This window comes from Scyliorhinus canicula, chromosome 15 (genome assembly GCF_902713615.1).
Source record: "Scyliorhinus canicula chromosome 15, sScyCan1.1, whole genome shotgun sequence".
Classification (NCBI taxonomy): domain Eukaryota; kingdom Metazoa; phylum Chordata; class Chondrichthyes; order Carcharhiniformes; family Scyliorhinidae; genus Scyliorhinus; species Scyliorhinus canicula.
This window is the reverse complement of record NC_052160.1, coordinates 133,606,801-133,633,317: the sequence shown is the minus strand read 5'-3', so window position 1 is coordinate 133,633,317 and position 26,517 is coordinate 133,606,801. Positions and strand designations below refer to the sequence as shown.

The window sequence follows — 26,517 nt, the reverse complement described above, 5'->3', positions numbered from 1 at the left end:
CGTACCCTCATCTATCTTCTCCGCAAGCTCCTCCTCCCATTTACCTTTTATCTCCTCCAACGAGGCCTTCTCCTCCTCCTGCATCTCCTGGTAGATCGCCGAGACGTTGCCCTCACCAACCCACACCCCCGGGAGCACCCTATCCTGGATCCTGCGTGCTGGCAACAGCGGGAATGCCCTCACCTGCCATCTTACGAACGCCCTTACCTGCATGTACCTGAAGGCATTTCCAAGGGGGAGCCCGAATTTTTCCTCCAACGTCCCAAGGCTCGCGAACGTCCCGTCTATAAACAGATCCCCCATCCTTCTAATACCTGCCCTGTGCCAGCTCAGGAACCCCCCTAGCCATTCTCCCCGGGACAAACCGATGGTTCTCTCAGATCGGGGACCACGCCGAAGCCTCTACCTCCCCCTGTGGCGTCTCCTTTGCCCCCAAATTTTGAGGGACGCCGCCACCACTGGACTCGTGGTGTACCTTATCGGCGGGAGCGGCAGCGGTGCCGTCACCAGCGCTCTCAGGCACGTGCCCACACAGGACGCCATCTCCAGCCTCTTCCACGCCGCCCCCTCCCCCTCCCCCTCCACTACCCACATCGCCACGTTAGCAGCCCAGTAGTACCCACATAGATTAGGCAACGCTAGCCCTCCTCTGTCCCTGCTCCGCTCCAGAAACACCCTTCTTACCCTCAGGGTCTTCTTCGCCCATACAAACCCCATAATGCTGACCCGCTTAAAAAAGGCCTTAGGGATCAGGGTGGGGAGGCACTGGAATATAAAAAGGAACCTCGGGAGCACCATCATCTTCACCGACTGCATCCTCCGATTCGTGGCCACACTCGCCACCGGGGATTCGTATAGTAACCTAACCCAACTGACGAACCCCTCCCTGAACCTCCTCAATACCTCCCAGAGGTACCTCCACTCCACCCTATCAAAGGCCTTCTCCGCATCCATAGCCGCCACTATCTCCACCTCCCCCTCCACTGCCGGCAACATGATTACATTTAGGAGCCTCTGCACGTTGGTGTTTAGCTGCCTTTCTTTCACGAAATCCGTCTGGTCCTCGTGGATGACCCCCAGGACACAGTCCTCAATTCTAGTAGCCAACACCTTCGCTAACAGTTTCGCATCCACATTGAGGAGCGAGATTGGCCCATACTGTAAGGGGTCCTTGTCCCTCTTCAAGATCAGCGAGATCAGCGCCCTAGACATCGTCGGGGGTAGGACCCCCGCCCCATTGAAAGTCCTCACTAGTAGTGGGCCCAGCAGGTCCATATACTTCCTGTAAAATTCCACCGGGAACCCATCTGGCCCCGGTGCCTTCCCCGCCTGCATACTCCCCAGCCCCTTAGCCAGTTCCTCCAGCCCTACCGGTGCCCCAAGCCCCGCACCACCTACCCCGTCTCTACACTCGGGAACCTCAGCCGGTGGAGAAACCGGCGTATCCCCCCCCCATCCTCCATCAGGGGCTCCGACCTATACAGCCCCTCATAAAAGTCTCTAAATACCCTGTTTATTCCCACCGCACTCCGCACCGTTCCCCCCTTTATCTCTAACTCCCCCCGATCTCCCTCACTGCCTCCCGCTTCCGAAGTTGGAGTGCCAGCATCCGGCCAGCCTTCTCCCCGTATTCATACACCGCCCCTTGGGCCTTCCTCCACTGTACCTCCGCCTTCTTGGTGGTCAACAGGTCGAACTCGGCCTGGGGGCTTCATCGCTTCTCGAGTAGTCCCTCCTCGGGGTCCTCTGCGTACCTCCTATCTACCCTTACCATCTCCCCCACCAGCCTCTACCTCGCTCTCCTCTCCTTCCCCTCCTTGTGGACCCTACTGGAGATTGGCTCTCCCCTGATCACCGCCTCCCAGACCACCTTCGGAATCAGGGCCCTGCTCATCACGAAAAGTCAATCCGGGAGTAGGCTCTATGGACGTGGGATAAGAATGAGAATTCCCTGGCCCCCGGCCTAACAAACCTCCATTAGTCCACTCCTCCCACCTGGTCCATAAACACCCTCAGCACCTTGGCCGCCGCCGCCGGCCTCCTACCCGTCCTGGACCTAGAGCGGTCCAATGCTGGATCCAATACCATATTGAAGTCCCCCCCCCATTATCAAGCTCCCTGCCTCCAGGTCCGGGATCCAGCCGAACATGCGCTGCATAAATCCGGCATCGTCCCAGTTCGGGGCATACACATTCACCAAGACCACCCGCACCCCCTGCAGCTTACCACTCACCATCACGTACCTATCTCCATTGTCTGCTACAATGCTCAGCGCCTCAAAGGACACCCGCTTCCCCACCAGAATCGCCACCCCTCGATTCTTTGCGTCCAACCCCGAATGGAAGACCTGCCCTACCCACCCCTTTCTCAGCCTAACCTGGTCTGCCACCCTCAGGGGCGTCTCTTGGAGCATGACCACATCTGCCTTCAGTCCCTTCAGGTGCGTGAACACATAGGCCCTCTTGACCTGCTCGTTCAGGCCTCTCACATTCCAAGTTATCAGCCGGATCAGTGGGCTACCCCCCCCCCCCCACTCCTCCCAATTAGCCACCACCCCTTCTAGGCCAGCCACGTGCTCACGCCTCTCGCACTCTCCGTTCCCCCCAGCGACAGACCCCCGCCCGCGCTTTCCACCAAGCCAGCCCCGCCCCCTCTGGCGCAGCTCCCTTTCACGGCCTAATCCCCTCTCCCTTCCCCCCCAACGGGTCCCCCTCTTCCAATCATTGTCGTCTGGATAAACACAGCAGTCATTGTTCACGCGCAACAACGTACAGAGTGAGATGACGAATCGGTTAAACTTTTCGGCTGGCTTTGCCAGAGGATGCAATATTGGGCAAGTGTCTGAAAGATACCCACCCCCATTTTCCACTGAATGCAGCTCATTGGGAAATCAGGCATGCGATGTTGAAACTGTACAGCAAGAAGTTTTACAATACCAGGATGAAGTCCAACAGGTTTGTTTTGAATCACTAACTTTCGGAGTGCAGCTCCTTCCTCAGGTGAATGAAGAGGTGAGTTTCACAAACACATATGGACAAGTTCAATGATGCAAGATGGTACTTTGAGTGCGAGTCTGTGAAGGTTAAGTCTTTATAGATCCAGACAGTGCGACTGGAGAGAGGGATAATCACAGGTTGATGAGGTGTAAATTGTCTCAAGCCAAGACAATCGGTAGGATTTTGCAAGCCCAGGCCAGATGGTGGGGGGTGAATGTAATGCAACATGAATCCAATGTCCCGGTTGAGGCCGTACTCATGTGTGCGGAACTTGGCTATCAGTTTCTGCTCGGCGATTCTGTGTTGGTGCACACCCTGAAGGCAGCCTTGGAGAATGCTTACCCGGAGATCTGAGGCTGAATGCCCTTGACTGCTGAAGTGTTCCCCGACTGGAAGGGAACATTCCTGCCTGCCGATTGTCGCACGATGTCCGTTCATCCATTGTCGCATTTGCATGATCTCGCCAATGTACCATGGTTCGGGACATCCTTTCCTGCAGCGTATGAGGTAGACAACACCTTGCATCATTGAATTTGTCTATATATGTGTTTGTGGAACCCACCTCTTCATTCACCTGAGGAAGGGGCTGCGCTCCAAAAGTTAGTGATTGGAAACAAACCTGTTGGACTTTAACCTGGTGTTGTAAGACTTCTTACTGTGCCCACCCCAGTCCAACGCCGGCATCTCCACATCATTGAAACTCTACAACATGGCACTAAAACGTCATGTTTGGAATTTTGATGTCATTTGAGGCGAGACTCAAAAGGATACGGTTTTGTTTTTAAGACCATGAATATAGCATTTGCCCAGCTATTTCCATTTCCGAGGCTCGACAAGGCTGACGGAGGGAATGATCTCCGATTTGGCTGCCGATTTTCCCCACATTTTAAAGGACATGCCTCCCTCATCCTCACAAACATCTCCATGTCAGCATTTCGGCGAGCCACGGGCACAGTTGTACCTCATCACTCCTTCGTGCACCAATGCTCATCTGACAAAAGTTTGTCAAGCAGATGCCAATAAAAATCTAATTTATTTATAGAACATTCACTTATTTGACATACATAAAAATATGGCCCCAAAAACTAAAACCAAACCTCCGCCGATTGCCAAACCGCTGGCAATCACTCGAGTGGCCAGGTTTGCACTGCTAAATAGAGCCTTCACTTTTTCCAAGAATGATTTCCTCTTCTTCTTCGTCACTGGATTTCCTTGAAGAATTTGCATCTCCTCCTTTTGCTCAGGTGACAGGACTTCGAAATAATTCAGTTGCACCAAGTTTTCAGGAATGACTCGGACACCAATGAGTACTTGCTTGACAACTTGCATCGTTTTTGTGTTCTGCACTTGGCACATGTATGTCCCAGCATGCTTCTCTTCGATGGCCTTTAATGGCAGAAGAAGGTGAAAAAGATTGGGGGGAGGCGCACGTTGTCAATATTAGACGACAAAAAGTACTCCAAATACACAGACATTTAAAACATGACTGTTTAGCATCTAAGAAAACAAAATTTTATTTATTTTTAAAATTTAGAGTACCCAATTTTTTTTAGGGGCAATTTAGCGTGGCCAATCCACCTAACCTACACATCTTGGGTTGTTTGGGGGGGGGGGGGGGGGGGGGGGGGGGGGTGTGAACCCCACGCAGACATGGGGAGAACATGCAAACTCCACACAATGACCCAGGGCCGGGATTCAAACCCGGGTCCTCAGTGCCGCAGTCCCAGTGCTAACCACTGCACTGCATGCCATGCCAAAGAAAACAAAAATGAGGGTAATCTGCTGAATAAGACAAATCATGTGTACAGGCCACCTTGTACCAAATGGAAAAAAATATGGAAAGCAAGATTGGGGAAATCATGGCTATCGATCCGAGGTTTGCTTCGCTGGTTATAAATACTTATCCCTTTGGATTGGCCATGATAAATTGCCCTTAATGTCCAAAATTGCCCTCAGTGTTGGGTGGGGTTACTGGGTTATGAGGATAGGGTGGAGGTGTTGACCTTGGGTAGGGTGCTCTTTCCAGGAACCAGCGCAGACCCGATGGGCCAAAGGGCCTCCTTCTGCCCTGTAAATTCTATGATAATCCCAAGGACACACCACGTTAGTTGCTCCAGAATACCGGGTACTGACATTGTGTGGGGTATAGGGAGGGGTAGGCTTGATTGCGGGGTGAATTAAAAGGATAAGATATTTGGTCTCTGGCTTAGATTTCAGGCAACTTCTATTCTGCCACTTGGAATGACACTTTGCCCGGATCAATTTATTTTAAAGCAGATCTTCACGCAGTTTTCCCTTATTATCCCTGATCATCAGCCCGATGAGCATCATGAATGCTCCTTCAAGCCCTGGCATTGGACTTAAACCTGGAGCTCCTAATCCAGAGGTAGGGTCATTACCACTTTGCCACAAGATCTGCTAATTCAAAATCAGACAGTTAAATCACATACTGGCTTTACATAGTAAAGCATTGTTTTTTTGTATTTTAGAGTACCCAATTATTTTTTTTACAATTAAGGGCCAATTTAGCGTGACCAATCCACCTACTCTGCGCATTTTTGGGTTGTGGGGGCGAAACCCACGCCGACACGGGGAGAATGAGCAAACTCCACACGGACAGTGGCCCAGAGCCGGGATCGAACCTGGGACCTCAGCGCCGTGAGGCAGCTGTGCTAACCACTAGGCCACCGTGCTGCCCTATAGTAAAGCATTGTTGACTTGAATCCCTCCACTGAGAGACGACCCCTCCTCATTGTAAACTCACTGGACTATAAAGGCATTTCAGTTTACCTGTGGCTCATTTTACAGAGGTTCCTGCTTCTCCAACACAGGTTTCTGCCAGGAGCAGAAGTCTAGTCTTATAGATCCATGTAACTACTCCATCTCACGGTTCTCCCTTCATTTCCTACTCTTATTCGTCACTTTCATACCTCCCCTCCCGCCCCTCCACTGACGGTCAATTATCCTTGAAGAAGTCGATGAACGGCTGCCACCTCGGAGCGAACCCCGATAGTGAACCCCCTTAAGGCAAACTTAATTTTCTCCAACCTGAGAAACTCTGCCATGTCAGAGATCCAAACTCACGACTTTGGAGGCTCCGAGTCCCTCCATCCCAGCAGAATCCGTAACCAGGCCACCAGGGAGGCAAAGGCCAAAACATCGGCCTCTCACGCCCCCCCCCCCCCCCGATCTTATGACACTCCAAATATTGCCATCTCTGGACTCTTGAGTCACCCTCCCTTCCAGGACCTCTGACATGACATCCGAAAATCCCTGCCAACATCCCTATTAACCAAGAGTATTAATGGCTATGGAGCCACGGAGTTCAGATACAAATCAGGGTAGGATAACAAAACGATTCAGGGATACAGGTGAACTAGGCGGCACAGTAGCACAGTGGTTAGGATTGTTGCTTCACAGCGCCAGGGTCCCGGGTTCGAATCCCGGCCTGGGTGACTGTCTGTGTGGAGTCTGCACGGTCTCCCTGTATCTGCATGGGCTTCGTCCGAGTGCTCAAGTTTCCTCCCACAAGTCCCGAAAAACATACTGTTCGGTAATTTGGACATTCTGAATTCTCCCTCTGTGTACCGAACAGGCGCCGGAATGTGGCGACGAGGGGCTTTTCACAGTCACTTCATTGCAGTGCTAATGTAAGCCTACTTGAGACAATAAAGATTATTCTCCACTCACAACAGCTTCCTAAATTAGCAAACCAATTAAATATGCAACAAAGGGGGCAGCAGGGTAGCATGGTGGTTAGCATAAATGCTTCACAGCTCCAGGGTCCCAGGTTCGATTCCCGGCTGGGTCACTGTCTGTGTGGAGTCTGCACGTCCTCCCCCTGTGTGCGTGGGTTTCCTCCGGGTGCTCCGGTTTCCTCCCACAGTCCAAAGATGTGCGGGTTAGGTGGATTGGCCATGCTAAATTGCCCGTAGTTGTCCTAATAAAAGTAAGGTTAAGGGGGGGGGGGTTGTTGGGTTACGGGTATAGGGTGGATACGTGGGTTTGAGTAGGGTGATCATGGCTCGGCACAACATTGAGGCCCGAAGGGCCTGTTCTGTGCTGTACTGTTCTATGTCTATGTTAAAGCTTTGGGATCATTTCCATGACTATAGAATTAAAAAGGAGCGGAGGTTATGTTAAACTTGTGGCAGGCATGATCAGACTACAGTGCCGTGCAGGCTCCATCTCTGAAAAGAACAGTGAAAAGTGTGAAAAAGATTTACAAGGATACCACCAGAACTGAGGGATTACAGCTGTTGGGAAAGATTGAGCAGTTGGGGATTTTTCTTCTTTACCAAAGGGAAGACTTGGAAGAGATGTGATGGAGGCATTTAGAATTATGAATGGATTGGACAGAGTAGTTGGGAAGGGAATGTTTTAGCTGGGGGCAGAATCCCAAAGCAAATACAAGAGAAAGGAAAGTGACCACAGTCCCCAGAGGACCATAGGCTGCTTTCCCCTTTGAGAGCGCTGACCAGTGGCGATTTAACCCGAGGGTCACCACGCTTCAGGCCAGGGTTAAGGTGGTAACCTCAGCTGGAATTGAACCCTGGGGTCACTCTGCATCGCAAACCAGCCATCCAGCCAACTGAGCTAACCAACCTCTCAACTACAAGTTACCAATTAACCCAGTTGGGAAACGAGAAATGTTTTCACTCAGTGGTTAGAATGTGGAACAAACTACCACAGGGCGTGGTTGAGGCTTTTTATTGGATGTGGGGCTGACAAGGCCAGCATTTATTGTCCACCCAAATTTCCCTTGCTGTGCTGGTGGTGCAAGTTTAGAGTATCCCATCATAGTCCTGATACAAGTGGACAGGAGTTTCAATAAAGCAAATTGATACCTTTATGATAATCATCCACGGTGTTTTTGTATTCTTCAATAGGAAGATTTTGAAGAGATATTTATCCGTTGTCACGATGCCTCTCGCGATCTTCCACACAAAGATGAAGTCGGAAGTTCCTAAACTTTTGATGGTTGCGTCCAGGCAACTAATGGTAAGGGTGGCACCCACAGTGGTGGTTTTAGCAATCAGGCCACACTCTTGGTTGACCAGGCACAAGGTATTTGTCAACTTGCAGTCACTCACACGCGCCTCTTTGTCAATCTTGCAGTAAAACTCGGACCTCCAGCCCAGTCCACAGGATTTGCTGCAGGGGCTGGCACTTAACAACAAGAGGCCATTAATTGTAGCATTCTCCAGTTCCGGTGGCAGGGTGTTAACAACATCCTGGCAGATGGCCGGATGAAACAGGAAATGAAAAGAGGCGAGGATCAGGTAGATACCGGTACAAGGGACCAGCATGTCTTCAGGAAGAGGGGGGGGGGGGGCAGGAGGGGCAAGGGGAGAAGGGCTGTGGATAATCCAATTTTAACAAGTCTTTGTTACATCAACCATCAACACAATGGGAACAATGGAGCTGAGGTTGCACTGTGACAACATTACTAAGTCTGTAGATGCACAAAGCACTGGGTGAGAATTGGATAACTAAATGATGGTGGAGCGAGTGGTGCTGGCTATCATTTGTACACCAGTGGCACAGCAACTTCAAGCTGTGGTAGATGTACGGTTAAGCGTCGGTATCCAAACCCTTGGATCACTGTCTGTGCGGAGTCTGCACTTGTCTGCGTGGGTTTCCTCCGGGTGCCCTCCCACAAATCCCGAAAGACATGCTTTGAAAGCTCCCTAACACTCCCCAACCAGGGGAATAAGTCTGGTGAAGCTTCATTGCACTCCCTCTATGGGAATATCCTTCCTGTGGTAAGGGGACCAAAACTACACACAGTACTCCAGGTGTGGTCTAACCAAGCTTCTATCGAATCGAAGCAAGACTTCACTACTCCTGTACTCCACTACTCTTGCAACAAGAGCGAACATTCCATTAGCCTTCACAATACCTTGCTGCATCGGCACGATACCCTTCAGTGACTTATGGACAGACACCCAGGTCCATTTCTACATCTATCCGTTCTAATTTAGAACATAGAACATACAGTGCAGAAGGAGGCCATTCGGCCCATCGAGTCTGCACCGACCCACTTAAGCCCTCACTTCCCCCCCTATCCCCATAACTCAATACCCTTCCTCACCTTTTTGGTCACTAAGAGCAACTTATCACGGCCAATTCCCCTAACCTGCACGTCTTTGGACTGTGGGAGGAAACTGGAGCACCCGGAGGAAACCCACGCAGACACGGAGAGAACGTGCAGACTCCACACATAGTGACCCTGGGGCTGTGAAGCCACACTGCTATCCACTTGTGCTACCGTGCTGCCCTAGATGTACAGTTCATTTCTTATCATTTAAGAAATATACTTCACGTCTGTTCCTTCTACCAAAATGGATTACCTCACGTTGTTCCACATTATATTCCATCTGCCATGTTCTTGCCCACTAAGTTTGTCCAAATCCTCCTGTGGCTGCTTTACATCTTCCTCAACATACATTCCCACCTAGCTTTGCGTCATTCGTAAAATTGGAAATATTATATTTGGTCCCAACATCCAAACCATTGATGTATATTGTGAACAGCTGGGGTCCAAGTACTGATCCTTGCGGTCGCCACTGGCCACAGCCTGCCAATGTGAGAATGACCTCTTTATTCCTACTCTGCTTTCTGCCTACGAGCCAACCCATGCCATATATTGCCTCCTATCCCATGCGCTTTTACTTTACTAATCAACTTCTAGTGGAGGACTTTATCAAAAAGCCTTCTGAAAATCTAAATAGGTGACACCTATTGACTCCCCTTTATCAATTTTGTTTGCTAAATCCTCAAAGAACTCGTTATCAAACATTATTTCCCATTTGTACATCCACACTGACTATGCCCAATCAGATCATGATTAATCAAGTGTCCATTTATCACATCCTCTATAATAGATTCTAGCATTCCACCTACTAGTGATGTAAAGGTCAACACGGTAGCACAAGTGGTTAGCACTGTGGCTTCATAGCGCCAGGGTCCCAGATTCGATTTCCCCGCTGGGTCACTGTCTGTGCGGAGTCTGCACGTTCTCCCCATGTCTGCGTTGGTTTCCTCTGGGTGCTCCGGTTTCCTCCCACAGTCCAAAGACGGGCAGGTTAGGTGGATTGGCCATGATAAATTGTCCTCAGTGACCAAAAGAAACGGTTAGGAGGGGTTATTGGGTTACGGGGAAAGGGTGGGAGTGAGGTCGATAGGCTGAATGGCCTCCTTCTGCACTGTATATTCTATGTTCTAAAGTGAACAGGTCTGCAGTTCCCAGTTTCCCGTCTCCCTCCCTTGTTACATAGTGGGGTGACATTTGCTACCTTCCAATCCTCAGAAATTATTCCAGAATCTGTCGAACTTTGGAAGATGATCACCAATGTATCCATTATCTCTGTAGCAAACTCTTTCAACACTCTGGGATGCAGAATATCAGGTCCCAGAGACCTATCAGATTTCAGCCTTATTAATTCCTCCAATACCTTCTTACTTATACTAATTTCATTTGATTCCTAATTCCTCCTCCCCAGCCCTTTGGATCTCTATATCGGACAGTCAAAGCATGCAATCTCTATCGCAAGAACAAATGACTTATCAAGTCCAGGCACTAAGCATTTCTAGTTATGAATGTTGATAACACACTGGCACAATTTTCTGATGATAGTAACTATTATATTTGAAAAAGTGCCAAACACACTTAAAACCAGGTTAATGTTTATTATTTACAGGAATAAAAAAAAAACTGTATACACAATTGCTCAAACCATCCTCGCATTTGTGTTCTGTACAATATTGGTGACCAAATATCAGGTCCCCTCAACCCACTCGAGTCAACGATACATTTCCTTGAAAAGAAATGACCTGCATCGGTAACCCATCCAATTTGAATGCAGCAGAGGATTGAGCAGGCATGGTTCGATCGCCATTCTTTAAAAAATCTTTACAAAACAGTCCAACCCCAAATGGAAGAGGCGGTTTAACAACAACAGCTGTTTACAAGGCCAGTGACCGCTGGGTCTAACACAAGGTATTTCGTACCAGCCCAGGGGCCACACCACCGGGTGCATCACACTACAGTGTCCCAGGAGAAGAGACAGAAACTGCCCGGCCTTGAAATGATAATGTCACAGGGCAAATCTGGAACTCTAGTCGGCCCGTCTCTGAAGTAGTCACCAAAACGTTCATAATCGAGCACAACTCACATTTGAAAGTATCCACTGCCCAGATATTGGTACCATCAATTTTTTAAAAAAAGAAACAGCAGGAATACTTTATTTTCTCCCCACACCATTGACTAATTGTTTATCTTCCTCGAGTCAAACAGAAACACAGGTTCCTTCGGACAATTCAGAAGAGGGACCATTTTAAATAAAAGAAATAAAAACTGCAGTACAAGCGACTGATTGTCACATTGCGAACAAGATACCTTTGAACATGCCTACTGCCATGTGGGAGGCACTAAATGGGTTGCATTATTCTTGTCCCTGCCTCAAGATCTTTCCCGTTGATGCAAGTTTACATAAACAGGGATAACTTTAAATAACAGAAGACAGAGAAACAGAATATGGGGATCGCAACCACACGTAGAAGTTAATAACGTAGATGCACCTATTGGGGGGCGAGATAAACATGGGAGGGAGAAAGGATGAGGCTGACTAAAGAGAGGAGACCGGAGTCCTGTGCAGAACATGGACACTGGCAACGGACCAGTTGGGTCAAGTGGGCTTGTTTCTGTGCTGTAAATACCATGTTACTCGTTCGATTTAAAATTACAGGGCACATATTTAATTGTGGCTTTTTATCTATATTTTTTAATACAAAGTATATCAATGCCTAGTTGAATCTCATTTTCTCCCACGCGATGGTATTCAGTGGAGTCTGAACAGAACTTAATTTGTCACCACCACAATATCCACTTGAAATGAGGACTGAATCTTTGCATCTGTGTCACAAGTGTATTGCATTACAGAAGTGGGACCAGAACCCATTCCTTGGGTATCTTGGTGTGGATAAGAGAACCACGTAGCTTTTAGAATCGTTCAGCATGCTACTGCTCAAGTCATACTTTTGTTCTGCTTCTGGGTTTGGGAACCAGTTTATGCCGCTGTGTGCAGTCTGCAGCTGTGAATGCTGCTTTTTACAGTGGGCAGATACTCCAGGGCCAAGTTGCTTTGAACAACCATTGGTATTACTGAAAGGAAACGGGAGCTATGGATTTTTGTACATGGGATTAGGCTTTGCTTGGTGATGCACAGTTCCATGAGTGTGGGGAGGCTGACATTTTGGAAAGCTTGGGGTTTGAATGTGCACGTAGGGGGGGTAAGGTTAGAATACTGTGAGGATCTTTGGACTGTGTTGGAACGGGGGAGAGGGAGAACATTACACCGTGTGTGTAAAACACACCAACTCACTCATTAGCTGTGACCTGTGGGTCTGGCCAAGCGATCAAGAGTTCTTGTAGAGAGTCGTGGAGCTTTAAAGCTGATCTTCATTCTTCAAATCGTGATGGTGAACAAATGAGAATTAGTCAAAAGATTTAACCATTGGAGAATTTTAGAAAGATTTTTTCAGATATTATATAAAAGATTAAATTGCAATTTACCATCAGATTTTCTCCCTTTCGTCTTTAGATTTGGGGTGATTTTTCTTGTTCTCTACAAGACGAACAATGGAAGGAGATGGGACATTCCCATTTGGAGACTTTGACCTTAAGGTTATTCAAGCCATAACCCTGACGGTGCTGTCCAGGACTTCCCAAGATGAGTGGGAGGGTACATTTTGGGTACTTGCCTTCCCCATACCTTCGTAATCTCTGACTTTATTCCTTTCATGCAGGAGAGGTGGAAGAGACAGAAAGGTCCACTGCAACCCACTGTAGTGATGGTCCAAATTACCTCCATTGTGTTAGGGAGCGGATTTACAGCTAGTCAGGCCTTGAGCCCACTGGCCTGTTGGATGCTGGTCCAGCTCGCTCGCCGCTGGGTGCACTGGCCGTCCACTCCCACGTCAGGTCCCCACCTGGAGCAAAAGTGCCGACAGATTACTGTCATCTGTTAGTCTCCTACCAGAGTTAGGCCAGTGGAAACCCCGGGGAAATTTCAGGTCCTCAGGGTTCAACACCGTTAGGGGATGCGGCGTTACGACAGCGCACTGATTAGGTGCAACCTGCCGACGTTGGTACAGATTGGTAGGATTGGGACGGTGGCAGCTGGTTCTGCTGCGAGCGGCAGAGGGCACTGCAGAGCTAGACGTAGAAAGACTAGGGGCAAGAGAAAGATACAAAAAAAAAAGAACAAGCAACCTCCACTTCACTAAAGGCATCCATTACAGCCCAAAACAGTGTTAACAGCCCAGCTCATGGATGAAGAAATAATAAAAGCAAAAGCTACAATATTTAGCCTTTCACTGGCAGCTTGCCATACAACAACCCAATACAAAAGATATTCATCCAAATAGAATACAAACACTCAGGCATTCAAGAATGACCAAAAATAGTTTGTTTAAAAAAAAAATGCAAGTGGAGAAGCAGAGACCGTCAGCCTCAGGAACTGGTCAGCATGGATCTTTTCAATGAACCTGACCAATCAGTCTTGTGATCTTGCAGCATACGAAAGTAATGGCCATCGATAATTACTTCAAAAGTAAAACTGGTGGATGAATGAAACCAAAAACAGTTTTGTGCACTTTGCCGTACATGTTCACTCTTCAGCCTTCCTGTTACGGTTCCAAATGAAAAGTAACGTCACCATATGACATCTGAAGACAGAAATTACACATCAGTTTGGGGTTTCCTGGTGATCTGCCCAAGACCTTCAATTGGCTGACATTTTTTTTCCAATGCCCATAATTTGAGGAGGGATGAAGGGGCCACCCCTCCCGCGGTTCACGAAGGTTCTTTTATGCCTTTGCCGACAAACTGCCCAAGAGCCATACTCTTTCTAGGTGCTGCATCATACTATTGAAAAGTACAAAAGCAGCGTGACAATCTCAGGGATGAAGATTCACCATCTTCCACGTTCATAGCAGGTCTGAAATAACACCTCCTCCTGGAAACCCAGAAAAGGAGAGAGGAATTAAAACTCGAAAAATGTAAGCAGGCAGCAAAAATGAAACTAAGCTCGCAGAATTAGTGCATTTTCCTAATTCCGGACCACACAAAAATAACTTGCTCATCTGCTGGTATTAATACGACAGTGGTTTTCAAATATGGGTTCATAAATGAATGGTTAGCAAGCTCTTATGGAAGGAGATCCATCAAGAGAAAGAGATGAGAGAGCAAATGGTTCAAACACACCTCTCTCTCTCTCTCTCTCTCTCAAGCCAAATTGTATCAAACAAGGAGGGGGGAGGGGTGGTCTGGGAGAAATGCAACATAAAGCTGGCAATTGGTTCTGAATATTGTTCAAAGGCCTCTCAATGGCATGTGCGGTTTTTGACATCTTAATGCTCTCCCAGGACTCTTCAGCCACATAACAAACTCCCCGTGAAGCACAATCCACCTCTTTGAAATTCAGATATCCCAATAAAATATATAATTTGCTACGTTTTTTCCCACTTCCCCATTATCAAAGCGTTGTGCTGGTCACACCCTCTTGTCGAGTCAGCACAATCTCGAATCACCAAAAGCAATGAGATGGACGGTGCAGTGTTTAGAAAGCACCATCATTTTAACATTCTCGTAGATTAACACTAGACATTAAATCTGTCTTCATAGGTGGGCATCAGGTTGCAAATCACATTACATGGTTAAATAATTACAGTTGAGGTCATTCATTACATCTTAATTTATGATAGAAATCTACTGTAACATGCATTATGTTGCCTTCAACATTCTATCTTCAAGTCAATACCACTTGTTGATATTTACAGTGTGAAGAATTTTGCATCTTTAGTTGTACAATTACCATTTATTATTTTGAACACCCGTCCCTTTTTATAATAATAATCTTTATTATTGTCACACGTTGCCTGACATTAACACTGCAATGACATTACTGTGAAAATCTCCTAGTCGCCCAATTCCAGTGCCTGTTCGGGTACACAGAGGGAGAATTCAGAATGTCCAATTCACCTAACAAGCACATCTTTCGGGGGACTTGTGGGAGGAAACCGGAACTCCCGGAAGAAACCCATGCAGACACGGGGAGAACGTGCAGACTCCGCACAGACAGTGGCCCAAGCCGGGAATCGAACCTGGGACCCTGGAGTGGTGAAGCAACAGTGCTAACCACTGTGCTGCAGTGCCGCCCATTATTTACTCCCATCATTTAATCTGAAGTAGCTTTCCTCCCCCCCCCCCAACAGACCCTTAATGTTGAATCTAAAATCAGGTCGCCTCTTGGATGGATATTGTCAATGTCCCACATGGGCATTGGTCACAGGATCCAAGGGAATGTGGCAAGTTAGCCAAATGGCAGGAAACAAAAAGTTATGGTGACAGAAGTTTTTGACCCCAGTGGAGTTCCACAAGGTTCAGTGTTGGGTTGCTTGCTATCCTGGCATATATCAAAGATAGAAACTTAAATGCAGGTGACAAGTTTAAGGAGTCACATTTGATGCAAAAGTTGGGTATGGGGTTGATAGTGAGGAGGATAGCCGCAGACCTCAGGAAGATATCAATGGGACTGGTTGTCCAGTTGGGAGAAAAGTGGCAAACGGAATTGAATCCTGAGAATTGCAAGGTAATGGACTTGGCGGTAGCAATAAATGATAGGATACTGAGAAGTGTAGAGGAACATAGGGTCTTCTGAGTTCTTGTCCGCGGACCCTTGACGGTAGCAGGACTTAGTGATGACACGACCAAGAAGGCATATGGAATATTTTCCTTGACTGGTCAAGGACCTTGAATATAAGAGCCAATTGGTTATGCTAGATTTGCATAAAACGCTAGTTAACCATAGTTAGGGATCTGGTCAGGGGTGTGTTCACACGAGAGAGGATGATTTACGAAGATGATGTCAGGAATGGAGAAATTAGTTTTGAGGGACGATTGGATAGGCTGGGGTTGTTTCCCTTGGAACAGAAAAAACCGAGGAAGTAATTGAAGTGTATAAAATTATAAGGAGCCTGGATACTCTATTAGCAAAGAGTTAATAGATTTAACGTGAATTGTTGGAAGGTTTAGAAGAGAGCTAAGGAGTAATTTTTCACACAGAGGGTGGTAGAATCTGGAACTCAGTCTGAGCGAGCAGAGGCAGAAACCCTCAGTGCAATCGGATATGCACTTGAGAGGCCCTAACCTGCAGAAGCTTGCTTCACAGCTCCAGGATTCCAGGTTCGATTCCCGGCTTGCGTCACTGTCTGTTCAGAGTTTGCACTTTCCGTGTCTGCGTGGGTATCCTCCGGGTGCTCCAGTTTCCTCCCACAGTCCAAAGATGTGCAGGTTAGGTGGATTGGCTATGCTAAATGGCCCTTATTGTCAAAAAATGGTTAGGTAGGGTTACGGGGATAGGGTGGAGGTATGGGGCTTAGGAAGGGTGCTCTTTCCAAGGGCCGTTGCAGTCTCAATGGGCCGAATGGCCACCTTCTGAACTGTAAATTGTATGATAAAATTCTATGAGAACCAAGGACCAAGAGTTGGAAGGTGGGATTTGACTGTATAGCTCTCTCAGCCAGCACAGATATAATGGGCTGAAGCATAAATTTTCCTTTTTCCATATCTTCACTCCAAGATAAAATACCCAAGTTTCTTCTATCTTCCATAATTCTGACCCCAACAAATCAGTCTTGCGGTTCTTTTGCACTGTCTCCACCATTTGAGTGTCTTCATTGTTTATTGGTGGCCAGAACTGGACACTGTATTTAAGGCATGCTCTGACCAAAACACTATTACTCCAGAGCCTTGTGTTCTATTGTTTGGGCTATATGGTTGAACATTCTACAAGCTACATTAATTGCGGTTTTCATAGTTTGGACATCATCAATTTTGAGTCAGCTTGGACTCCCGTTTAGTAACTTATAGGCAAGGGGTATGCCTATATGTAGAAAAAACCCCCATAAATGGTTTAAAACCACTACTCTACGCAGATAAATAACAAAAAATCTGATTATTTATCAATTATTTATAAATAGAGGCATAAAGTATAAAAGCAAGCAGGTTATTCTAAATCTTTATAAAAGTTGAGTTTGATCCCAGCTGGAGTATTGTAATGATTTCTGAGCACCACACTTTAGGAAGGACACGAGGCAAAAATTACACACCTAAGGTGAAACAGCAGGGTAGCAGAACTAATCAGCTGGATCGTTCCAAGGGCCAGCAGGGGGCCGATGGAACAATTGGCCTCCTGTGTTGCATCACAAAATCACTCGAAATAAATTGTGTGGGTGCATTTAATGGGAAGCAAAACAAGCAAATGAGGGCGGCAGGATGTGCTGGTCGGGTGAGATGAAGTAGGAGCACAAGCACCAACAATGACCAGATGGCCTGTTTCTCGGCCGCAAATACTTCTATGCACTTCAAACATGCAAAAGCAGGACCAGAAACTAGAGGGAGTGGAAGGGTGAGGAGGCAGGGGGAAAAGCACAGGTGCCAGGCAAGCTGCGGGTGCTCCCACCGTGGTCCTTACCTGCGGGTGGCTCAGCCACTTCCGCCAGTTCCTTGCCCTTCACTGCTCCTTCCAAAGGCTGACCTCTGTCCCCTTTGAAGGCTTTCGACTTAATGAAATCTTTCTCTTTACCTTTCGTTCCTTTCGGCCGGCCCGCTTGCTTTTTCTTCGACTTGCCGTCGCCCTTCACACCCAGCAACGGGTGAACTTCTGCAGGAGAAAAGTAAACCCGTCAATTTCACCTGAAAATTAAATCTGACCAACCTGTCTGCATCTTCCTGCAATCCAAGGTCTTCCTCCTCCCTATTAACCACCCAGTCAATCTAAGTGTCATTCGCAAACTTATCATTCCACCCTGCCACTCTCATCTATATACTTTATTAACAATAAGGAACCCAGCACAGATCCTTGTGGTACGCCACACAAACACGGGGAGAATGTGCAAACTCCACACGGACGGTGACCCAGCCGGGATCGAACCTGGAACCTCGGCGGCGTGAGGCAGTAATGCTAACCACTGCACCACTGTGCTGCCCTCATTAACACATGATGTGGAGATGCCAGTATTGGGGTGGGCACAGTAATAAGTCTTACAACATCATGTTAAAGTCCAACAGGTTTATTTGGAATCACTAGCTTTCAGAGCACAGCTCTGTCTTCAGGTAAGTCACCTGATGAAGGAGCTACACTCCGAAAGCTAGTGATTCCAAATAAACCTGTTGGACTTTAACCTGGTGTTGTAAGGCTTCTCATTCACACACCCAATTACCACCTCGAAAATTTCAATCAAATTTGTTAGGCATGACCTCTATCTGATAAAGCCATGCTAATTGTCCTTCATCATCTTGCCTCTGAGTGGAGATTAATTCTCTCCTTCAGAATTTTCTCCAGTACTTTCTCTACCATTGATGTGAGATTCTCTGGTCTGTAATTCATCTTGAAAAGTGGAACTACATTAGCTGCCTTCCAATCCTCTGACACCTCCCCTACGGCCAGAAAGTAATTAAAAGTTTGGGTCACGGCACGGCACAGTGGTTAGCACTGCTGCCTCGCGGCATCAAGGATTTGGGTTCGATCCCGGCCCTGGGTCACTGTCCTTGTGGAATTTGCACATTCTCTCCCCGTCTGCGTGGGTCTCACCCCCACTACCCAAAAGATGTGCGGGGTAGGTGGATTGGCCACACTAAATTGCCCCGTAATTGAAAAAATAAGAATTGGGCACTTCAAATTAAAAACAAAATTGGGGTCAGAGCCCCTGTAATTTCCTCCCATGCTTCCCACAGCAGCCTGGGATACAACTGATCCGGACCTGGCGGTTTGTCCACTTTTAAGCCTCAATACCTTCTCATTCCCTATGCCAAACTGTTCAAGAACCTTAATCCCTCTCTCCGAATTCTGAATCTACATCCTCCTTCGCCCGAGTGAAGTTAGATGTGAAGTACTCATTTAACACCCTCCCAATGTCCTCCGGCTCCAACTACTGATTGCCTCCTTGGTTCCTACTCTTTCCCTGGTCATCTTGTTCCCCTTACTATACTTACAGATTATCTTGGATTCTCCTTAATCTTACCCACCAGTGCTTTGTCATGCCCCCCCCCCCCCCCCCCCTTTGCTCTCCTACCTTAGAGTGACTTAGAACATTAGCAGTAGAGTTTTGGATGAGCAAGGGTAGGTTGCAGGAGGCCAGTCATCAGTGCATTGCAATAGTCTAGACTTGAGAGGTAATAATGAACAATAAGCATCAAACCCTGAGAACCCAGGAGTGAGAGGGAACCAGTGAAACTCGGTCAGCTTTCCATTAGTGATTACTAGCCAACAACTCCGGCAGCAATTGCGCTAAACTCAGAAGGAAAAGTAAGAGTATCAGCTTCAGTTGTGATCCCTTCCATTTTTGAACCAGCTGCAGTCACGCGCCCATTAGGAATAGCTACTTGGATCAGGTATTGGCGCATGACTGGTACTCCTGGAATCACTCCAGCAGGGGGTCAGTGCCTTCAGAAAAGGAATCAAAATAAAACAATCTTGTACTTGCATAGCATCTTTTCACATGCTAGACATATTAATGAAATTCACAGCCAATGAATTACTTTTGAAGTGTTGACAGCAATTGGGAGGAGGTTGAGAAATTTGGTGCCAGTTAACAGGTCTAATGAGTAGCAGGTAAACCAGTTACCATCACAGGGCACTCCTTGTAGCTCAATATTGGTCATCTTGGGTTTCTTTTTTGGGGGTTGCGTTCCATCAGTGGATGCCTGCCGCTTCTTCTCTGGATTGCTCAGGTCGTCAGTTCCGGAATTCTGCCAAGACACAGATGTCATACAAAAGTACAATTTAACTCGCTCTCTTAAGAGCCATCCTGCATACATTTGGTTGACTAGTCTCGGTCATGAAGCTAGTGCAGTATACAAGCCCAATCAGGGTGATTGATTACTCATTTGCAGGACAAACTCGAGATTAGAATCAGTATCCACTGCCAATATCCGCCAATATAGGGGCTGGTTTAGCTCACTGAGCTAAATCGCTGGCTTTTAAAGCAGACCAAGGCAGGCCAGCAGCACGGTTCGATTCCCGTACCAGCCTCCCCGGACAGGCGCCGGAATGTGGCGACTAGGGGCTTTTCACAGTAACTTCACTGAAGCCTACTCGTGACAATAAGCGATTTTCATTTCATATCCCCCGGCCCACCATCATTCAAGAGATAAAAGTATTCCATTGTATCACTTACTAACAGAATGTATGCTGCTTTTCTAATTATGCCACGATGAGCTGTCTCAAGGTACTCGACTGCATTATGGACACAACACAAATCTATGTCAAGAGAGACCAGCATTTATATAGCGCCTTTTAGAACCTCAAGATGTCCCTAAACCAGTTGAGTACACTTCTGCAGTGTTGTCACTGCTCTAATGTAGGAAATGTGGCAGCCAATCTGTGCACTGCAAAGTCTGAAAAACAGCAGCGTGATAACGACCAGATCATCGGTTTCAGATGTTGACCGAGAGATAAATATTGACCAGGACGCCAGGGAGAAACACCCCTGCTCTTCTTCAACCGGTGACATGTATTCTTTCTCATCCAGCTGAGATTGTGCTGCTGGATGCAATGGGGTGGGGAGGGAATGGTGAGTGCAGAGGCCAGGGAGATTACGGAGCAGTAATCTAAGACATGGAGCAGAAACTAGAGCAAATATAAACAAGGGAAGAAATAAAACAGTAGGAAATGCACTCTGACTAAAAAAAAAACGTCATATCAAGGGGCTGGTTTAGCTCACCAGGCTAAATCGCTGGCTTTTAACGCAGACCAAGCAGGCCAGCAGCACGGTTCGATTCCCGTACCAGCCTCCCCGGACAGGCGCCGGAATGTGGCGACTAGGGGCTTTTCACAGTAACTTCATTGAAGCCTACTCGTGACAATAAGCGATTTTCATTTCATTTTCTTCAGTGATGTCCTGATGCACAAGCAGCAGTTTTCATTTTTGAACGTTGAATATCAGAATTGTTAGACAAAAAAGGACAAGATCTATCTAGTTCACCTTCTACCATGCTCAGTAGTCACATGTTGCAATGATAATAGAATGGTTGCTAAATGATAGCAATCAACCTCTATCAATGAGTCAACAACGGATGCCAAACAAGAGGCAAGGGAAATTCTAGTGGTGTCGAGCCTTGGGATCCACAGATCCAAACTCACCCACTTCTCCCAAGTTTGCTACACTTTCATGCCTGAAATTACTCAGACATAGAATCATGAAATATTATTAACCCAGAACATTATTGAAAATGTTTAACACTGCGTATATATTGAAAAGCCTACACAAATGATCACCTCCCTCCAATGGAATGCTCATCTCAGGATAATAAACCTTCTCCCTACCATAAACATTGTTACATCAGGACATAGAATCCAAATATTAAATAACCAAAGTATTTCTGAAAAAAGAGACATGCTGTCGAAGCTTTTCGTCTTGCACTCACCAAGACAGACCCATGAATGCCAAATTTCAACAGGAGCAATCATTTATATCGCATGAGAAAAGACCATAGTAGCACAGTGGCTAGCACCGTTGCTTCACAGCGCCATAGATCGGAGTTCGATTCCCGGCTTGGGTCACTGTATGTGCAGAGTCTGTACGTTCTCCCAGTGTCTGCGTGGGTTTCCTCCAGGTGCTCTAGTTCCCATCCACAGTCCAAAGATGTACAGGTTAGGTGGATTGGCCATGCTAACTTCCCCTTAGTGTCCAAAAAGGTTCGGTGGGATTACAGGGTTACGGGGATAGGGTGGAGGTGTGGGCTTAAGTAGGGTGCTCTTTCCAAGGGCCGATGCAAACTCGATCGGCCGAATAGCCTCCTTCTGCGCGGTAAATTTTATGATTCTGTCCTGATGAGTGCAAGTCAAAAAGCTTTGACAGCATGGCTTTTTTCCGGCAATATTAAATAACCATTCATGCAGCCTCTTTTGAGTTATTTTTCTCAAATCGCACCTGTACTGCTTCAGGGGGAGGTCCATAAGGATTCTCTTCAGGATCCTCCACTTCTGGAGATATTGGGAGGTAGAGCAGGGCTTTGCAGTCTTCAAACTCTTCATCACTGAGGCAAAACAAAGAAAACAGCACATAAAACCACAAACATTACCCCAAGTTATTAACTGTTCTATTCACAAATAACAAACAGGAAGTGGGCCAGCACGGTGGAGCAGTGGTTAGCACTGGGACTGTGGCACTGAGGACCCGGGTTTGAATCCCGGCTCTGGGTCACTGTCCATGTGGAGTTTGCACATTCTCCCCGTGTTTGCGTGGGTTTCGCCCCCACAACCCAAAGATGTGCAAGCTAGGTGGATTGGCCACGCTAAATTGCCCCTTAATTGGAAAAAATGAATTGGGTACTCTAAATTTATATTAAAAAAAAGAAACCATCAAGTTCTTCACCCACGTCTAGTAGACTATTAGACCATAGAACACATGACACCAATCCAGTGCAAACACACTCCAGTACTGAACTGCACACTTCCCTGCAAATATTGTGGGATAACAATCAGGAGCGAGAACTCTGACCATCTGCAACAAGAGAGGATCTAACCATCAGCCCCTCAACATTAGCTGACATTAGGGGGGGCGGGGCATGACAGCGCGAGGGACCCAGGTTCGATTCTGATCTCGGGTGATTATATGTGTGAGATTGCACGTTCTACCCGTGTCTGCGTGGGTTTCCTCCGGGTGAGCCAGTTTCCTCCTGCAGCCCAAAGATGTGCAGGTTAGGTGGATTGGCCACGCAAAATTGCCCCTTTAGTGCCCAACGGTTGGGTGGGGATACAGGCCTAGAGCTGGGATTGGGCGCTCTTTCGAAGGGTCGGTGCAGACTCGATGGGCCTCCTTCTGCACTGTGGGGATTCTATTCTATTACCATCGCTGAATCCCCACTGTCAACATCCCAGCGGTTACCATTTATCAAAAACATAACTGGATCAATCATATAAATACTGTGGCTACAAGAGCAGGTCAGAGGCAGGAAATCCTGCAGTGAGTAACTCACCTCCTGACTCTGCAAAGCCCAGCCACTATCTACAAAGCACAAGCTAGGAATGTGATGGAATACACTCCACTTGCCTGGATGAGTGCTGCTCCAGCAACACCTCGCTTGATTGACACACCATCTGCTTATATTCACTCCCTCCACCACTGACACACAGCCGCGGTGTGTCCAATTTACCAAGATGCACTGCAGGAACTCATCAAAACTCCTTAGACAGTGCCTTCCAAACCCAGGACCACTAACATCTAGAAGGACAAGGGCAGCAGATACATGGGAACAACAGATCCTCCCCAAGCGGCTCATCATTCTGACTAGGAAATAATCACTGGGTCAACATCCTGGAACTCCATCTCTAACATTGTGGGTGCACCTACACCTCATGGAGTGCAGCAGTCCGAGAAGACAGCTCACCACCACCCTCTCAAGGACATTTAGGGTTGGGCAAGAAATGCTGGCCTAGCCAGTGACGCCCTTAAATGAATCAAAAACCCCTTTTACAAAGTGCTGCATCCACATTTGCTAGCATGGTGCAAATCGCAACATGTATCCAGAACTACAAGCACGTAGCAGTACATTAATGATGGAACAGTACTTCTATATTGGAGACACTCACTTTCTCTGCATGATAAAAATGACTGCCCGCTGTATATAGCCTGGAACTCTCAGACATATTGAAGTGGTTTAAAGCAGAAGCTCACCACACCCCTTTCAGGACAATTATGATTCGGCAATAAATGCCAGCCTTGCCAGCGTCGTTACATCCCAAGGAGGACTAAATGTTTTGTTAAATTCTATTGAAACGTCAGGTGGAAGAGGGCAATTTAAAGTTGAAACAAGGTTTCTGAAGCACTCCTGACAATGTACTGTGACGGTGGAGAAGAATTCCGCAGTTTGGAATACAAGTCGATGCACTTCCCCATTATACAGTGTATATTCATTTGCAGTTATCTACCTGCTACAGAAAGCAGCAATAGGGTCTACGGACGTGACATCAACCTCTTCATCCTCTGCCGCATCACCACCTAAAATCGTTTTACACAGAAAAAGGTGAAAGCGTAATAACAAAGTAGAGATTTGCGCTTCAGCATACAAGTATACATGGGGTGCGGTAGTACAGGGAAGCACTTCATTGATTCGACAGCACAATCTGCTCATCAAAGACGCAGAACCCTTCAAGGCCCAAAGCAGCACAAATATTAAGAACTTGAAATGGCCTACAGTGAAATTTATTATAATCAATGTTTTGTGTTGGAGATTATCGAGCCCTGGACACTTGCATGTACTGATAATGGCATCGGCAATTGCCTCATTTTTTTTGACAAGTTAATGCATGCAAGCCTGAACATTCACATGACATTCTTTGAGAAACCAATTTGACAAAAACAACAAAGTTACTTGCTAGGGATTTGAGTCAACATAAATCACTAGAACGGCGGGACCTGGACAGTGTCAGGGTCTCGGGTTCGATTCCCGCTTGGGTCACTGTCTGTGCGGAGTCTGCACGTTCTCCCCGTGTCAGCGTGGGTTTCCTCCAGACGCCCTGGTTTCGTCCCACAAGTCCCGAAGGACGCGCTCGTTAGGCGAATTGGACATTCTGAATTCTCCCTCCGTGTACACGAACAGGCGCCGGAATGTGGCGACGAGGGGCTTTTCACAGTAACTTCATTGCAGTGTTAATGTAAGCCCACTTGTGACACTAATAAAAGATTATTATTCTCCTAAAAGCTGTCTCAAAAATCTCTCGCTGAACCTCTTAACTCCACCCAGCAATGACATCATCTCCCCAAGCTGGAAATCAAATTAACTTTCCAGGGACTGAAAGGACATCAACTCCCCAGGGACTGTCCCCTGTCAACTACAGCGCATTAGCCCAGGCTGAAAACACATTCCTCTTGGTCAATTTCACCTTCAGGCTCCTAAAAGCACCCAGGCCCGGCAAAACGGAATTATTAAAAATAAAATATGACCATTGCAGTCAAACACACTCCAATCCCAGGTGTTTAACCTTTAAATTGCCCAATAGTTAGAATCCAATATTCCTAAAAGCCTCCATTTGTCACACTAGGGACCTCAATCAGCAGAACTCTCCAGCAAGGCCTTGAATTGTTTACTGTTCGGGCAGACAGTGAGTCAGAGCACATGGACTGTAGCCTCCGGAGAGATAGGCAAAGATAGATAGTCTCTTGTTAGGAGGTGATAATGAACCTTTCTTTGGCAAAGGGTTTAATATAATCCTATATGTGGACAAGATTGGAATTTAAGCAATGTTCTATGTACACAACAAATAGTGTATAAATATAGTGCAAATCTATGTTTTGGCAGAGTGCTGTATTAGAGGAGAGTACCGTTTCCACAACACAGGCAGAGAGCATTAACACCACCATCTCCCAGCTGGGCCTGCAGTGCAGACAGTAATACATGGCCGTCATAAACTAAAACAGGACAAACATGCCTTACCAGTCTGTTCGGGCTCGCTCTTATCTTCATCTTCAATATCAAACTCAGATTCTCTCTCTTCATATTCAACATTTTCATCTAATTCTTTGAAGTCTGGAGCAAATGCACTCCAGTTTTCCTGAGAGAGAAGCAACCGCTTTAGTCAAACAGCCTCCAGCAGGAGAAGCAAACGTCAAAAATCCGAGACGGAATTAAAAGCTTCCCTTCTTTGAAGCGAGAAGGAAGACTGGCATGTCTATTCAGAAACAATTGGTGGGTGATGGGAGGGAAGAAGGGAAAAAGAGGAGAAGGAAGCATCTGCTCCAGAGGTGGCCTTGCCAGTCCTTCATTCTGGGATGGAGCCACCCCATTTTCTCCTGGGTCTCTTCCAAAAGTCACTTCTCCTCGCTCACTTCCCATTCAAACCATTTTCACTGGTCAGAGCGCAAAACTGAGATTAGTCCTACAGACAGCTCCCAAACACCTCAACCAGTCCAGAATTAGGCAGCCAGCAGAAAAGTGCCTTCAGCTGAAACAAAATAATCTCTCTCCTCCTCGCCACCCATTCTGCCCCCACCCGCCATTCAGCTGGGACTACAAGGGGAGTCTGTGCTCAGTTTACAGCTACTGCATTACCCATTTCCCCTCTTCAGTTCCCAGCCCCAGTCCGGATTGACTAGGGAGAGACAGTGAAGGCCGTTATAAACCTGGCCTTTGATGTTGAGGACTGGAAAAGATTAAACAAGAAATAGAGGCTATATCATGTCCAGGAAATGCCGCCGTCAGCTTTCAGACACTCCGTACTGACGGGACCTGGCATTTGATTATTTTCCAAACCAATCAGCCAAGAGTTCTGATGGGACAACACTTCCATTAAATATACTTTCGTATATTAACATACATATAAATAATTTGCACAACTGCTTTTTTCACTGCCCACCTGTCAAAAACCCTATTTCATGCTGTGAGACATCCTCTCCACAATGACCATACCACACACGGGAGTCTAGACCCTAACTGTGGCCTACACAGCTGGGT

General features: G+C 47.1%; 2 protein-coding genes across 5 annotated transcripts in view; both read right to left on the bottom strand.

Annotated features, from left to right (window-relative positions):
• Positions 1–4,043: 4,043 nt before the first annotated feature.
• On the bottom strand, positions 4,044–8,336 carry tmem81 (transmembrane protein 81). The gene is made up of 2 exons (XM_038819612.1): positions 7,844–8,336; positions 4,044–4,382 (listed from the first exon to the last, which is right to left on the bottom strand). Exons 1-2 carry the CDS (start codon positions 8,303–8,305, stop codon positions 4,044–4,046), a joined length of 801 nt encoding a protein of 266 aa, XP_038675540.1. The 5' UTR covers positions 8,306–8,336.
• A 2,332-nt stretch (positions 8,337–10,668) lies between these two features.
• The window catches only part of rbbp5 (retinoblastoma binding protein 5), a 34,641-nt gene continuing 18,792 nt past the window's right edge, over positions 10,669–26,517 (bottom strand). Inside the window, exons 10-15 of one of the 4 annotated variants that reach the window (XM_038819718.1) lie at positions 25,501–25,618; positions 23,996–24,065; positions 21,996–22,101; positions 19,689–19,812; positions 17,537–17,725; positions 10,669–14,017 (exon numbers count right to left, since the gene is read on the bottom strand). In XM_038819718.1, the coding sequence (XP_038675646.1) occupies positions 13,989–14,017; positions 17,537–17,725; positions 19,689–19,812; positions 21,996–22,101; positions 23,996–24,065; positions 25,501–25,618 (636 nt within the window). In that variant the 3' untranslated portion in view covers positions 10,669–13,988. The remainder of the gene's footprint in view (positions 14,018–17,536; positions 17,726–19,688; positions 19,813–21,995; positions 22,102–23,995; positions 24,066–25,500; positions 25,619–26,517) is intronic. The other 3 variants (XM_038819719.1, XM_038819720.1, XM_038819722.1) reach the window with 3 other exon arrangements.

Coding starts and splice junctions, on each gene's coding strand:
- tmem81 (XM_038819612.1), bottom strand. CDS start 8,305: ATGCTGGTCCCTTGTACCGGTATCTACCTGATCCTCGCCTCTTTTCAT. Junction 4,383..7,843: donor CGTGGATGATTATCATAAAG/GTATCAATTTGC, acceptor CTGCCATTAAAG/GCCATCGAAGAGAAGCATGC.